The following is a 15,266-nucleotide window of genomic DNA, read 5'->3' on the forward strand; positions in this document are numbered from 1 at the left end:
ATCGAAGTTTTATTAGGACTTTTGCTTACATCGTCCATCCCTCATACGCCCATAGAGGCACCCAAACATCAACTGGCTGGCGGTTTGGAGGTGCAGTCACTCAACCTTTTTACCACCGAACTTGTCTACACTCTGATACGTCGTTGTCAACGGTAAATCCCGACAAATTGTCGACTTCATTATACAGGACTGGCTACTTCCCCACTTTGCTATAACTGCCAACCCGACGACCGCAGCGAGCATCGTCTTACACGGCCTCTGAAGTGGGACGTTTGGCTCCTCATCCAACGCACCACGGGCAGCTAACTTCGTGCACCGGCAGTGACGGTTAGGCAGGAGTTCCTGCCGTTGCCCCACACCTCACACGACCATCCTGCGAAATTCCACGCACTCATATGCTTTCGAGGACAGGCTTCAGAGTACCTCTTTCACGACAGTCCCCATACAGTTCTTGACTTCTGGAATGGGGTTGTGATCGCGCACAGTTCATCCACCTGTTCGACCCATTACCAATAAACCTTCGCAGCATATCTCCACAGCGTCTTTCTTCACCCTGTCTCCCAGTTTCATGAAACATCGGTGATCACTTTCCCCAGTACGGTGCACCACCTTGTACAGGACACGAACGGATATAATACGAAATAAATAAATGAATAAAAAATAATAAAAATTAAACAATAAAATATAACTAAAAACAAAAAAAGTAAGTAAAAACAAAGGTAAATAAATTCAAAAATCCTCTTTCACACTTATTGGGATCTCCTATCCATGTTTCTATCGTCCTTAAGGATTGGCGCTCGAACGATTGTCCTTAGTTTAGTTTCCTTAGGTGCAATTAGGATGTCAAAGCCTGAAGAGGGATCACTTTGTCTTTGTTTGGTAGGGTCACAAGTGGTGATGAGCATAGGGTTAGTACAGACTTTTTTTTTTTTTTTGCTTTCTGTGGCTAGGTATCCTTAATACGTAAATGAAAAAAGAAAGAGATAGTGTAAAAAAATCAAAAGCGTTGGTAGAGCAGTTGTCCTCGAAAGGCAAAGACTTCGAGTTCGAGTCTCGGTCCGGCATACCAAACTGATTTGTCAGGATGTTTCATATCAGCGCACACTCTCGTGCAGAGTGAAAATTTCGTTCTGGTAAATGAGTATAGCTTTTAAGCGTAATATTTTACTAAATTAAAAATTAACAATTGAACGGTAAGGTTATTCGATATTAACTATGGTTCTCGAACTGCACAAATCCAATTTCTGCAAACATTTCTCAGTGTCGAATAATGATCATGATCTTTTTATTACTATTAGTTTTAATATTATTATTTCTAGGTAGTCTTAGTGAAGGGAAAGACAAATTATTACTAATATGGATAAATAAGTTGCAGATGTGTGGACTTCCACCAACCGGAGGAACCCCGCACACGCTTGTATTCCAATTTGCGGAAAGAAATGGAATTTGGCTCAGATTTTTTAAAATAAAATCAAATGCCCGGTTGAGATTGGTTACAGTCCTTTATAAAACGTTACCCACAGCTAACTACGAGAAAGCAGCAAGGCTCTTTATTGACAGGGTTATGGCAATGCAACGGGAAGCAGGTGCAGCCCATTTTTCTTTAGTTCGCGATGTATTAAAAGCAAATTCTTTTTGGGTAAGCGTGGTCACCTGTATAATATGGACGAAACTGGCTTTCAGATGAATCCTTGGCCAGAAAAAATTATAGCAGAAAGAGTTCTCCTACACTGTGTCAAGTAACTTCTGGAGGAAATGGAGAAACCGTAACAGTTATCACTTGCAATGCCGAAGGCAACTTCATTCCTCTGGCGTGCATTGTTAAAGATAAGAGAAAGAGAAGCCTGAATGGGAGGATGGACTTCCGAATGACTAAATTGTATTTATGAATGGGACATCAGGGTATTCCAGCTCTGATATATTCATGAGATGGATTGAAGACCACTTTTGTCCCAGCAAACATCAAGGAAAAGTGGTTCTGGTTCTCGATGGCCATACCTCACACTCTACTGATCCAGATAGGCTACAGGTTGCTACCGACAACGATGTGATCTTGATTGCTTTACCTCCTCATTCAATGCACTATCTTCAGCCTCTTGATAGGTGTGTTTCAAATCACTGAGACAAGCTTTTTACAGGGTAATGCTCAACTGGGGAATGTCTCACCCTGGACGTTAAGTCACAAGAGCACAGTTCCCGCTCTTCCTCAGTGAAGCATGCAAGAAAGCTGCGGTTCCATCCAATGCTCAGTCTGGGTTTGAAGCTTGTGGTTTGAACCCAGGGATTTAAAATTTCTGACATGGCTGTTACTGTTGAGGCAGATAAGAATAATGGAGGTAATCTCGACAGCGAAGAACGTGGTCGAGTTCTTCTCCCACGACAGACAACGGCAACCTTGAAGCAGAGATTAAGAATGACCCGATGCCAGGAACATCCTTCGAAGACATTACTCCTGCGCTTATCTTGGATCTGTTACCATCCAAGCGCATAAAGAGAACAGCTGAAATTCTCACAAAACACCGTCGAATTGACGAGGCAAGAGCTAGTGAAACGCCCGCTGGGCAGAACAGGTAATTAGGATTGTGGAAAGGGCCAAATAAGGCTGGGGGCAGTTTCATCTTCTAATTGTAATTTATTGTAATTTAATAACACTCTTACAACCAAAGCAGCACATAGCCGGACCTTTACCGAATGCAACTCTTCACGGCTGAAGGCCTCCAAACAAGAAATCGTAACAAATCAGCAACATAAAAATCCAGTTAAGGTAGCAATAAAATAATTTTAAAAAAGCCACAGTAAAGTAGATATGCAAGTTGTAATACCAAAGGCTGAAGGCCACAATTAAGTTCCAAAATTTTAGAATATATTACCATAGACTTTTAATGGCAGAAGGCCACAATGTTTAAAAACAAGAAAAATTAAAAATCAAAAAGACAAAAATGCAATTAAAAGGCAAATTAAAACCTCAAGGCAAAGCAAATAGAACAAACATAGGCAAGGTGCAATACCAATGGCTGAAGGCCACAATTAAGTTTCAAAATTTTAAAATATATTACCATAATCTTTTAAAGGCAGTAGGCCGCAATGTTTAAGCTTGAAAGATAAATTTAGGAATTAATTTTACAAAATTTTTAAGAAAAAAGAAAAATAACCATAAGCGTTAAATTTCAAGTAGCTGAAAACAGATAATTAAACAACAATGGCACTCAGGAGCCTCCATGGAGGTCGGTCTGCCCTCGTTCACTTAGGCGAGACAGGTGGTGAGCCCAACTATAATTGATCCGTCGGAACCCAACCAGGGGACAGCCATGGACTGACACAACGACTGGCTTCCCATCAATTAGTACATGAGGACTCAAACAGAAAAGATTACAAACGTGATAATCCACAATGGAGTATGTATTAGCTGTCAAAATTACACACCATGTTGGACAGTGACTACAGGTGAGGAAGGGAGTCTGCATGAAATTACGTTAGTGGCCAGGGCTGGTAACCTGAACACTAGCGGCCACAAGGCAGAAAATTCCACAGGTGCACTCCAATTGTAGTCAACCAAAACAGTTCATTGCACCGCATGGCGGCTAAATTTCAGCAGTACAAACACTCGGTGTTGCTCACAGGAAAACCTTCCCAGCAGAAAACCACAACATGAGTGGATGTGGCTTGGGTACTTGAAACCATTACTCAACTTTGACGTCCTGGGTCGGTGAACCATGAAGCTCGTAGCGATCGGACAGCTTCACACACGCTCCGACACTGCGCAGGGGTGCCAACGGACCCAGCTGACTGCACCGCTCGGAGATACTTCCCTCGTCCACAACAACCGACCGACTCCTCCGAATGCCGACAATATCTAAAATAGTCGTCAGGAAATAACGCCAACTACACACACAACCTGACAAACACTTGCTCGAAGACCTGAACGATACACAACAGTAACTAAGCACGCACGAAGACAAATCGGGAGTCGATGCGCGCGCGCGCGCATACACACACACACACACACACACACACACACACACACACACACACAGCCGACTCATGAACGATCGGCGAGCCAAAACGCGTCTTCCGGTAGGACGACCGACCGACGATCCACCAAGACCGTGGCCCGGCTCAAGTGATGCGTGGCGGCAATGGTCGGGCGAGCCATGTCGACGCAGACCTCACTGCAGCTCCAACCCGACTGCACTAGTGCCGCATTGAAACTCCTCGACTGGCAGGTCCGGACTGCGCTCCAGACGCGTTCCAACTTATTGGCCGGCCGAACTCGCCACGCGAACTGGCTATCCGAACACCGACGAACTGATCTACGACAGACAATGACCGGGAAGTAATAGCAGTCAAGCAAAGATACTACGAGAGGGGATATATCGATACGCGCTGCTAACGCCACTCACGGTCAGGCAAAGCAGCAATGACAGTAGTAATTTAAATTAACGTAATGAGGTGGAAGTACGTTAAAAACAGGGTGTAAAATACATGATAGCGGGAACATGAGCCACGCATGGCTCACCTAGGTCATAGAAAATTAGGTCTAAGAGCAAGAAACCCAATACAAGGCAAACTATGATTAGCGAACCAGGCAGTTCACAAAATGACAGTGATTATTTAGCTCAGTGTGCCCTAAACTGCTACAATAAAAATGGATCACAGGTAAACTGGTTTCAGTGTGCAAAAAGTGGTTGCACGAAACGTGCAGAGATGAAAATACCTGTGGAATAATTGTGCAGAAAAGGTCTGATTTAATGTGTAAGCAATAAGCAATCATGTTATTTGCAAGTTTCCTAAACCCATTTTTTCAAATGGTTCAAATGGCTCTGAGCACTATGGGACTCAACTGCTGTGGTCATTAGTCCCCTAGAACTTAGAACTACTTAAACCTAGCTAACCTAAGGACATCACACACACCCATGCCCGAGGCAGGATTCGAACCTGCGACCGTAGCAGCAGCGCGGCTCCGCACTGGAGCGCCTAGAACCGCACGGCCACCGCGGCCGGCTAAACCCATTTTTTTAGTTTATTTCATATTTTAGTCTTTATAATCTATTAAATTGCTTTCAGAATTATGTATTTAGCAACATTATATCATAAATCCACAAAACTAGTCTGCTGCCGGTATAACTACCATCTCATCCCGATGCTCGGGCATCTTACCGCGACCTGTTATTTGTTGCTCAAAAAAGTGCGTTGAAGCCGAGGAGAAATATGAGGCACATTGTACGTTGCTAAGACAATTGAGGATACGGAGTATAGAGAATCTCTCTAGTGGTGCATACGTTGATGAAACATGATCGAAGAGTCGAACGTCACAGATATATCGAACGCAGACTTTCATCACCCGTTCCAGCCAGTGTGAGCTTTCCGGAGGAAGACCGTACAGAGTAACATCGCTGTGATCAACAAGAATATGCCTTTTACAAGTTTCTTTTTCAAAAGGAAATAGGGTTTCATATTTTTGTTGGACATAAAATCATACTTGTTTCCTTATCGTACAATGCAGCTACGTGCTCAACTCAATTTAGCTCTTCATCTATTAATTACTACTCGCTTCTTTCCACAGTCTGTCGAAGAGATATCAGTAGAAACGATTATTTTTCTGACGTTTGTCATCCCACTCTCCATCCTCCATAAACCACGGACCTTGCTGCCATGGGATGTCTTGCGCGCCTCAACAATAAAGATGGCCTTACTGCGGTTGCAACCATATTGGACAGCTATCTCCTGAGAGGCCAGGCGCGTAGTTTCTGCAAAGAGACAGAAGCCTTTTCAATAGTTGTAGGGACAACAGTCAGGATGATCGACTGATCCGACCCTGTAACATTAGTCTTCATGGCGGTACTGAGGCAATGGATTAGGAAATGAGACAGTGAAAGTAGTCTATGAGCTTTTTATTTTGACAGCAAAATCAGTGATGATTGATAAAGTATCGAAGATATAAAATGCAGGCTACGAGTAGGAAGAAAAGCGTTTTTGAAAAAGAGAAATTTATTAATCTCAAATACAAATTTAAATGTCATTTGTCTGAAGTGTGGCCTTGAAGTGAAGTAAAATGTTTACTATAAACAGCTGATATGAGAAGAGAATAGAAGGTTTTTAAATGCAGTGCTACAATAGATTGCTGGAGATTAGATCGGTTGATCGGATAATAACTGAAGACATGGTAAACTGAAATGGAGAGAACAGAAATTTTTGGCAAAACTTGTCTAAAAGAAGTCAAGGAAGTGTCAATTTGATAAGGGAGGGAAGTACGACGGGTAAAAATTTTAGAAAGAGAGAGAGAGAGAGAGAGAGAGAGAGAGAGAGAGAGAGAGAGAGCGCAACGTTTGACTACAGTAAGCAGGCTCCAGTGGATGTACTCTGCAGTATTTATGAAGAGGTGAAGAAACTTGCACAAGATGTACGAATGTGGACAGCTGCATCAAACCAGTCTTCTCACAGAAGACCAAAACAGAAACATACTTTTTGATTCAACGCAGGCTAATAATTTAATTAGCCATAGACAAAATCTCACAGAAACATTGTAGTAACACTAATATACCGGTTTAAATGATCTCATCGTAGCATTTGCTTCAGCGTACACCGTCGACTTTATTACGGCGTAAGAATATTAGATGATGTCTGAGTGGGTAGACGCACTCATGAGACTGAAGGAAGGCTGGGTGCACTGCCTCAGCATAAACAGCAGTGTCGACAATTTTTGAGAGATAGCGCAGTTGCCGTTAATAATGGAAACAGGCGTTCTACATATCGGTAAATGCATCACGCGTGTAGCTTGGATATCTGCTATGGGCAGGGTCGCCATTATGTACATTAGTCACAATTCCAACTATTTTGTTTTTTTAAGATAATTCTCAATTATTCTTCAGTCTCAGTTACACATTTTTAATTAAATTACATGTTTCGATCACTCAGGATCATGTTAAGATCTAATATAAAGTAAAATACGTACTATCTAATATTTTACAATACGTAGGAAAAAACGAATTGTTTATAAATGTTGGATTTACCTAAGCAGCTGCGTCAGCAAGCCGTATCGCCTATTCAGAATATCATATCAGAGTACTGTGCTTTGCAACTGGGGTCTATGTTAAATAGGTATATGCTGGAGGTAGGGGAGAGGGGGGAAGTGAAAGCGGAATGGGGTGAAGGTGACAGGGGGAGAGGAAAGGAAGCAATGAGGTGATAGTGATGATGTCATTAGTTTAGCAAGAGAGGTCTTGCTAAAATTATAAAAGTTATGTAAAAATTCTCGTTGAACTACTAATAGTGTAGGGTGTTGGCCTAGACCCTCGGGGGAGCCTGTAACCCCTAGAGGGCGCATCCCCGAATGCCCCCCAGATATGAGTGGCAGGAGGGAAATAAAATACCTCTCGCGGACTAACAGGCTCATCAGTGTCTAATCCACAGTGGGCGGCTGCTAACACCGTCTGTCTCCATGTTAGGAGCGGCTGACAACTGGGGGGAAGGCAACGGAATACCAACCCGCCAGAATTCGTGGAGAACTAGATGGATGTTCCGGAGTTTTGAATAGTTCCCCTGTCGGATCTACAGTGGGAACAGTTCTGATTTGGATTCACGTTAAAGAACAACACAAGGAAGAAAATTAATATTGAAACCTGGAATGTTCGAAGTATATATGGAGCAGGAAAATTAGCAAATGTTATCCAAGAAACGACGCGGCTAAGTATTGATATATTTGGTATAGCAGAATCTTGGTGGCCTGACATTGGCACGTGTTCTACAGCTGAATGTACACTGTTTTATTCTGGGAATCAGGACCGAAATCATAGAAGACGAGTGGGAGTTATTGTCTCAGAGCGCTATTCCAAGACCATTACGGATTTTGTGCCACGTTCCGATAGAGTTGCCCTGTTAAAATTCAGTACCAAACCAGTTAACCTCAATATTATTCAAGTATATTCAGCAACTGCAGATGCAGGTGAACTAGAAGTGGACTCTTTCTGTTATATCCTAGCCAGTAATGCCACCCGAGCCCGCTGCCAAAAGGTTGGCAGCATCAAAGTCCGGACGCCGTCCGCATAAGCAGCGCCAGCGAGACAGGAAATCGCCGCAAGTCTGCGCGCGCCACCGCTGGCTTCTGGCTTCTTAAGCGCTGGAGTCGCGAGCGCTAGGACAGTTCTGTATTCGCCGCTCAGTTGTATACTCGCCACCGAATTGTGTACTTGCTAGTCAGTTGTGTGTTCATCGCAGCAGAGTTGTTGTTTGTCGTCAGCCGACGCTGACCTAGCCGCTCCGACTCGAACTAGACAGATCTCTGTAGACATGGAGTTCACTACGGTGTTTCTGTATCTTCTATAATAAAGATAAGTACCGACTTTTATTTAATCAGAGTGTTTGGGTTTTCATCTTTCTGTTCACAGTTCCAGCGGACCGGTCGGCCCGCTATTAAAAGTGTGGCGGTGACTTCGTAAGCCGTTTCTACAGCGAATTGCTTGTCGCTACGAACACCGCCACAAAACTGGCGACGAGGACTTCCGAACTCGTGTGCAGGGCTGGTTCAACTTGTTTCTGGTTATACTACTTATAGCGATAAAATTTTGGGGGCTGGTTTAATTTGTGTTCACTATGTCTGCCGACTTACAACAGTTGATCTTGTTACAGAGTCAGCAAATACAAAGTCTGGTGGAAGCAATCGCCAAACAAGCTGCTAATCCTCCAACACAAAAGGAACAAGCACAGGCAGCACCACCGTTCCGTGCTTTTGATGCATCAAGAGAAGAATGGCGAGAATATTTCGCGCAGTTGCAGGCGCACATGACAGTCTACAAAATCACAGGTACTGAGCGGCAGCTTTATTTAATTTCCACTGCAGGCGTGGAAGTCTATCGACTACTTTGTAAGTTGTTCCCGGAATCCCAGTCAGAAGCTTTAGACTACGACGTTGTTGTTAACAAGCTTGCTGAGTATTTCGAGTCGCGAGTTCATGTGGCAGCAGCCAGATTCAAGTTCTTCAGATTAAAGAAACTGCCACATCAATCTAATAAACAGTGGTTAACAGATTTACGGGGCCTCACCCGTCAGTGCCGATTTAATTGTGTGTGTGGAGCTTCCTACAGTGATGTCATGTTACGAGACGCTATTACTCAAAACATTGCAGATTCTCGTATTCGTGCTGCTATCTTAAAGTTGCCTGACCCATCATTAGAGACTGTGATGAACATCATTGAAACCCAAGATACTTTTGACTATGCTGAGTGTGAGTTAGATCAGCCATGTATTTCTCAAATTGCCTGTGCTAAGCAAGTTATGTCACGCCCGCGGCCCCACCGGCAGAGTCAGACTGTAAACACTAGCCGGCCGCGTCATGTTAAACACATTCGTCAGCCGCGTGTGCAAAATGATAGAGTTAAGTCTTGCCCTAAGTGTGTTCTGGCTCATCCTCGTGAACGTTGCCCGTTAAGAAACGCGGTTTGTCACTTTTGTCAAAGGAAAGGACACATCCAGACTGTTTGTTTGCGTAAACGCAAGAACAATTCTAGTGCTGCCCAGCCCATGGATATTCATGTTCTTCAAAGCCAACCCGCCCAGAAGGTCGCGTTTAAAGACTCTTCCACGGTTCGTGTGGGTACTAAACTTGTTCGCAATCAGCCACCCACCCAGCCCTCTGCTATGCGACCCAAGCGTAATTCAAACGCTGTAAAACGTAATGTACAGACTGCAAGTGAAGCGGGAGTTGTTGTTACACCCGCCCAACCCACGAGTTGTCATAAGCAGCGAACACGCGCGAAACGCGCTGATTTTGTGTCTTCCGCCTCCACTGCACCGATCCAGCGACAGTGTAATAAACTATTTGTGAAGCTACGCATCCAGGATAAGACCTTCAATTTTCAATTAGACACTGGTGCGTCTGTGACTCTCATAAATAGTGCTACGTATGCGGCTATCGGCCGCCCTAAACTTTCAGCGGCAAAACATTCTTTGGCTACTTATAGTGGAGAACAAATTCCTGTGTTAGGTGTATGTAACGTGCCAGCCACATTCCGTGGCAATACAAAAACAGTTTCATTCACAGTGCTCCGCGCTACAGACAGTGTAAACATTTTCGGATTAGACTGTTTTGACTTGTTTGGCCTGTCTATCCAAGACAATGTGTTGCAAATTAATTCTGTTGTTGTTCCTCAAGACAGCATAACCGATTTGGGTAAACGATGCAGTGCCATATTTAAAGACGAACTAGGTTGTGCTGCGAACTTTGCCGCTCATATTACGTTAAAAGATAATGCTCAGCCTCGATTTTGTCGTGCTCGTCCAGTGCCTCACGCCCTCCGGGCACCTGTAGAAGATGAACTTCGTCGTTGGCAAAACAACGGTGATATTCAACCCGTTTCAGCGAGCCAGTGGGCTTCTCCCTTAGTTATTATAAAGAAACCGTCTGGCAAGTTACGTTTGTGTGCTGATTTTAAGTCGACAGTTAATCCTCAGACTGTCATTGATTCTTTTCCTTTGCCTAGACCGGACGAGCTGATGGATAAGTTAGGGGAAGCTCGTTTCTTTTCCAAAATTGATCTTCGTGAAGCATATTTGCAATTGCCCCTCGACGAGCAATCACAACAGTATTTTGTCATAAACACGTCGTTGGGGTTGTTCCGTTTTCTGCGTTTGCCTTTTGGTTGTGCGTCAGCTCCAGCTATTTTTCAGCGTTTTTTGTCACAACTTCTGGCTAATGTGCCAGCGTGTTGCAACTATTTAGACGATATTGTTGTGTCCGGTCGGACGCTTGCTGAACATTTCCGTAATTTGGAGTGTTTGTTTAAAGTGTTGTCTCAGGCAGGCCTACGTTGCAACATCGATAAATGTTCATTTTTCCTTACGGAGATGGAGTATCTGGGACATGTTATTAATGCTCAAGGCATTCATCCCTCCCAGTCACATTTAGCAGCTATTCGTGATTTGCCCGCCCCTCGCACTCTGCAGGAATTGCAAGCGGTTCTTGGCAAATTGACATATTATATTAGGTTTATACCTAATGCATCACAGATTGCTGCACCGTTGCATCGTCTCCGCCGTAAGAATGTTCCGTTTGTGTGGTCAGCTGATTGCCAATCAGCCTTTCAGCAGCTTAAAGATGCTTTATTGAATGATCGTTGTCTGGTCCATTACGACCCTAACAAGCCTCTGGTGTTAGCTTGTGATGCCTCTTCTTTCGGCCTCGGTGCTGTGTTGTCTCACCGAGTCGGTAACACCGAACGTCCTATTGCGTTCGCATCTAAATTGCTAAACAAAGCTCAGTGTAATTATAGCCAATTGGACAAGGAAGCGTTGGCTATTGTGTTCGGTGTCACAAAATTCCATCACTACCTCTATGGTAGACCATTCTATTTAGTCACAGATCACAAGCCCCTGACGTCACTGTTTCATCCGTCTAAACCAGTTCCTCAGCGGACAGCTCAGAGACTACAACGTTGGGCTCTTTTGTTATCACAATACCAGTATGAGATTCTTTATCGCCCTACAGCTCAGCATGCAAACGCTGACGCGCTTTCTAGATTGCCGATTGCTGCGGATGATGTCTTCGATTCCTCTGACGACTCTTGCCATCAGATTGACGCCGCTGAGCATCAATCCCTCCGGGATTTTCCGATTGATTATCGTCAGGTGGCACGTGAGACAGCTACGGATCCTCATCTGAGTTTACTATTACGTTTTGTTCAACGTGGTTGGCCGTCCAAGGCAAAGGACATATCGGATCCTGTGATTCGTCGCTATTATCCGCAACGTCATCTGTTGTCTGTTTCGCACGGAGTTTTGCTGTTACGCACCGAGAATGACCAGCTCCGTGTCGTGGTTCCCCAAGTGCTCCAATCCAAGGTCCTCGACTTGTTGCATCAAGGTCATTGGGGAGTGGTCCGCACCAAGCAGCTTGCCCGCCGTCATTGTACATGGATGGGCATTGATAAGCAGATTACGCAGATGTCTACAGATTGTTCGACGTGTGTCGAACACCAAGCTGCTCCGTCTCAACGCTATTTTGAGTGGGCAGGCCCTGCCGGTCCCTGGCAGCGAGTACATATTGATTTCGCTGGTCCATATTGGAATTCTCGTTGGCTCATCGTGATAGATGCATTTAGTAATTTTCCGTTTGTTGTGCCCATGCAGTCTACAACTTCTGCACAAACTATACAGGCGTTGACTTCAATTTTTTGTATTGAGGGTCTTCCAGAAGTTTTAGTGTCTGACAATGGTCCACAATTTACCTCTGCTGAATTTGAAAGTTTTTGTTCTGCCAATGGCATTCGCCATGTTCTTACTCCGCCGTTCCACCCTCAATCGAATGGTGCAGCGGAACGTTTTGTACGCACATTCATGGATCATATGGACCGCCTTCGTGCTACGCACTCTCGTCAGCATGCCCTCATCACGTTCCTGTCGTCGTACCGGACCACGCCACGCGACGGCCCTTCGCCTGCGGAGCTTCTCCACGGCCGTCGTCATCGCACCCTACTACGGTTGTTGCACCCCCCGGATCGACCCGCCGCTTCTGAGCATCGCACGCGTTTTCAGCGCAACGACGCCGTTTTTTTTCAGAGTTTATCACGGTCGCCGTCGTTGGGAACGTGGTACCGTGATAAGTGTCAGGGTCGCGGTTTTTATACTGTTCAAGGTGCTACTGGGGTGCACAGGAGGCATCAGAACCAGTTGCGCCGCGCTGGCCGCCCGGATTCTGCCGCTCGTTCTTTGTCCACAGATTTGGTCCGCGGCGGGTTCCAGCCGCGCCTTCCGACTTCGCTGCCGCCCCCAGGGCAGCAGCAGCAGCCGTCGCCGCTACCACGCCGACAGCCCGTCCCGTTGATGCCTCCCGCGCAGCTTCATCCGGGAGGGCCCCCGGTGGTCGCTCCGGCGCCTGCGGTCCCTCTTCACTCGCCACCGCCTTCGGAGCTGATGGACGTCGACCCCTCAGCCGGGCCGCCTTCCCAAGCGGTGGCTGTGCAGCCTGTCCTGCAGCCGCTTTCCTTGGGCACCCCCAAGGAGTCTGACCCCGCAGCGCCTTGTCCGGCGCCCACTCAGCAGCCGTCGACGCAGCGTCAGGAGACGCTGCCTCTCTTCGTGGGTCCCGACGCCTCGTCGCGTCCAGTACCAGAAGCTGCGCCCGTGGTCACAGGCGTGCACCATGACCTCGGTTTTCAGTCGGTGTTTCCCGAGGCCCCGCGCAGCCAATGCTGGGGTGCGGACCGGGGACTGCCACCGACAACACTCTCCGCCCCGGTCTCGTCCGCTACGACTACGGCCAGACCCCTCCCCCGCCGTCGACGCTCGCCTCGTCATTATTCAACGACGGTGCGGCCATTTGGGGGGGAGGAGTGTTATATCCTAGCCAGTAATGCCACCCGAGCCCGCTGCCAAAAGGTTGGCAGCATCAAAGTCCGGACGCCGTCCGCATAAGCAGCGCCAGCGAGACAGGAAATCGCCGCAAGTCTGCGCGCGCCACCGCTGGCTTCTGGCTTCTTAAGCGCTGGAGTCGCGAGCGCTAGGACAGTTCTGTATTCGCCGCTCAGTTGTATACTCGCCACCGAATTGTGTACTTGCTAGTCAGTTGTGTGTTCATCGCAGCAGAGTTGTTGTTTGTCGTCAGCCGACACTGACCTAGCCGCTCCGACTCGAACTAGACAGATCTCTGTAGACATGGAGTTCACTACGGTGTTTCTGTATCTTCTATAATAAAGATAAGTACCGACTTTTATTTAATCAGAGTGTTTGGGTTTTCATCTTTCTGTTCACTGTTCCAGCGGACCGGTCGGCCCGCTATTAAAAGTGTGGCGGTGACTTCGTAAGCCGTTTCTACAGCGAATTGCTTGTCGCTACGAACACCGCCACAAAACTTTCTATGACCAAGTCAAAGAAGTGTTTGTCTCTTACAAAACATCACGAAATTAATATAATAATGGGAGATTTCAATGCCAAGCTGGGAAATGGCAGATATGAGGACCTCGTAGGTCCTTTTGGTTTAGGAACACGAGAGGTGATCGTCTGCTACAATTCTGCCAAGAAGAAAACATGAAAGTCACTAATACATGGTTCAAATTAGCACCAAGACGATTTTATACATGGAAATCTCCAGATGGTAACAAATGCAACATAGTCCGTAGCAAGATAGACTATATTTTAATTAATAAGGGTTATGTAACTTCAGTTACAAGAGCATCCACTTATCCTGGAGCAGATGTTCCATCTGACCATACACAACTAGTAGCTGCTCTAAAAACAAAACTTGTAAAACACAAAAAACCAAGTCAACAAAGGAAGATAGATTACGAAAACTCAAACAACCTGAACTAAAAAGTGAAGTTAGCAAGGACACCAACAATAAAATAAAGATAATGAAAACTCTGATTGACCAAGAAAACAGTACCAGAGTATGGGAAGAGATGAAAAACATTGTGCTAACTACTGCTCGAGAAAAAATACGACATAAAACAAGAGATCGAATACAGAAATGGATGCCTGATGAATGAACGGCAAAGGTATAAAGCCCAGTTAAATCAAACTAAGTAAAATAATATCCAGAAACTCATAAGATCAAAGATTAGAGCAGCAAAAAATGAATGGCTACAACATGAATGTGAAGAAATTGAAAGCTTGCAAGCTTCACATGACGACTTTAATTTACATAAAAAATGAACCATGGGAAAGAACATTTGCCAATGTTAATAGCAAATTAGGATTTGGGAGCGCAAAAGAAGCGTGGTCGACAGGATACGAAAAGCAAAACCAATCTGCAACTTATAACACAAAAGGAATGGGAAGAGTATTTCCAAAAATTATTAAATGAGGACAGAGAAGAATATCTATAAGAAGGAATAGTGGAAGAAAGTGGACATGAAGATGATGATATCCAGAGTTTAGAAAGTTAAGTACTTCAGCCATTGAGAGCAGGAAAGAATGGTAAATCACCTGGGCCAGGCAATATCAATCTGGAGTGTCTGAAATATGGTGGTGACAAAATTATGAAACTGATAACACAGCTCTTCAACAGAATGATACATGGAGATTCAACACACAACGAGATGAAGCTAGGTTACGTTAATACCATATTTAAGAAAGTGGATCGCAAGATTTGTTCAAACTATCGAGGAACTTTTGTTACAAACACATTAATGAGAATTTTTGCGAAAGTATATAAAAACAAAGTGGAAAAAAGTTTTTGAACACAAGAAGAACAATGTGGTTTCACGGCTGGGAGATCATGTGTAGACCATATTTTCACATTACGACAGATTTCGAAGAAACATAGGGAAAATCAAAAA

General features: G+C 45.1%; 1 protein-coding gene across 1 annotated transcript in view; it reads left to right on the forward strand.

Moving 5' to 3' along the window:
* The first annotated feature begins 2,299 nt into the window (after positions 1-2,299).
* LOC126413245 (proline-rich protein 2-like) overlaps positions 2,300-15,266 on the forward strand; it is a 29,865-nt gene continuing 16,898 nt past the window's right edge. Inside the window, exons 1-2 of the mRNA XM_050083147.1 lie at positions 2,300-2,336; positions 12,710-13,148. Of these exons, the coding sequence (XP_049939104.1) occupies positions 2,300-2,336; positions 12,710-13,148 (476 nt within the window). The remainder of the gene's footprint in view (positions 2,337-12,709; positions 13,149-15,266) is intronic.

Source organism: Schistocerca serialis, chromosome 7 (genome assembly GCF_023864345.2).
Source record: "Schistocerca serialis cubense isolate TAMUIC-IGC-003099 chromosome 7, iqSchSeri2.2, whole genome shotgun sequence".
Lineage (NCBI taxonomy): Eukaryota > Metazoa > Arthropoda > Insecta > Orthoptera > Acrididae > Schistocerca > Schistocerca serialis.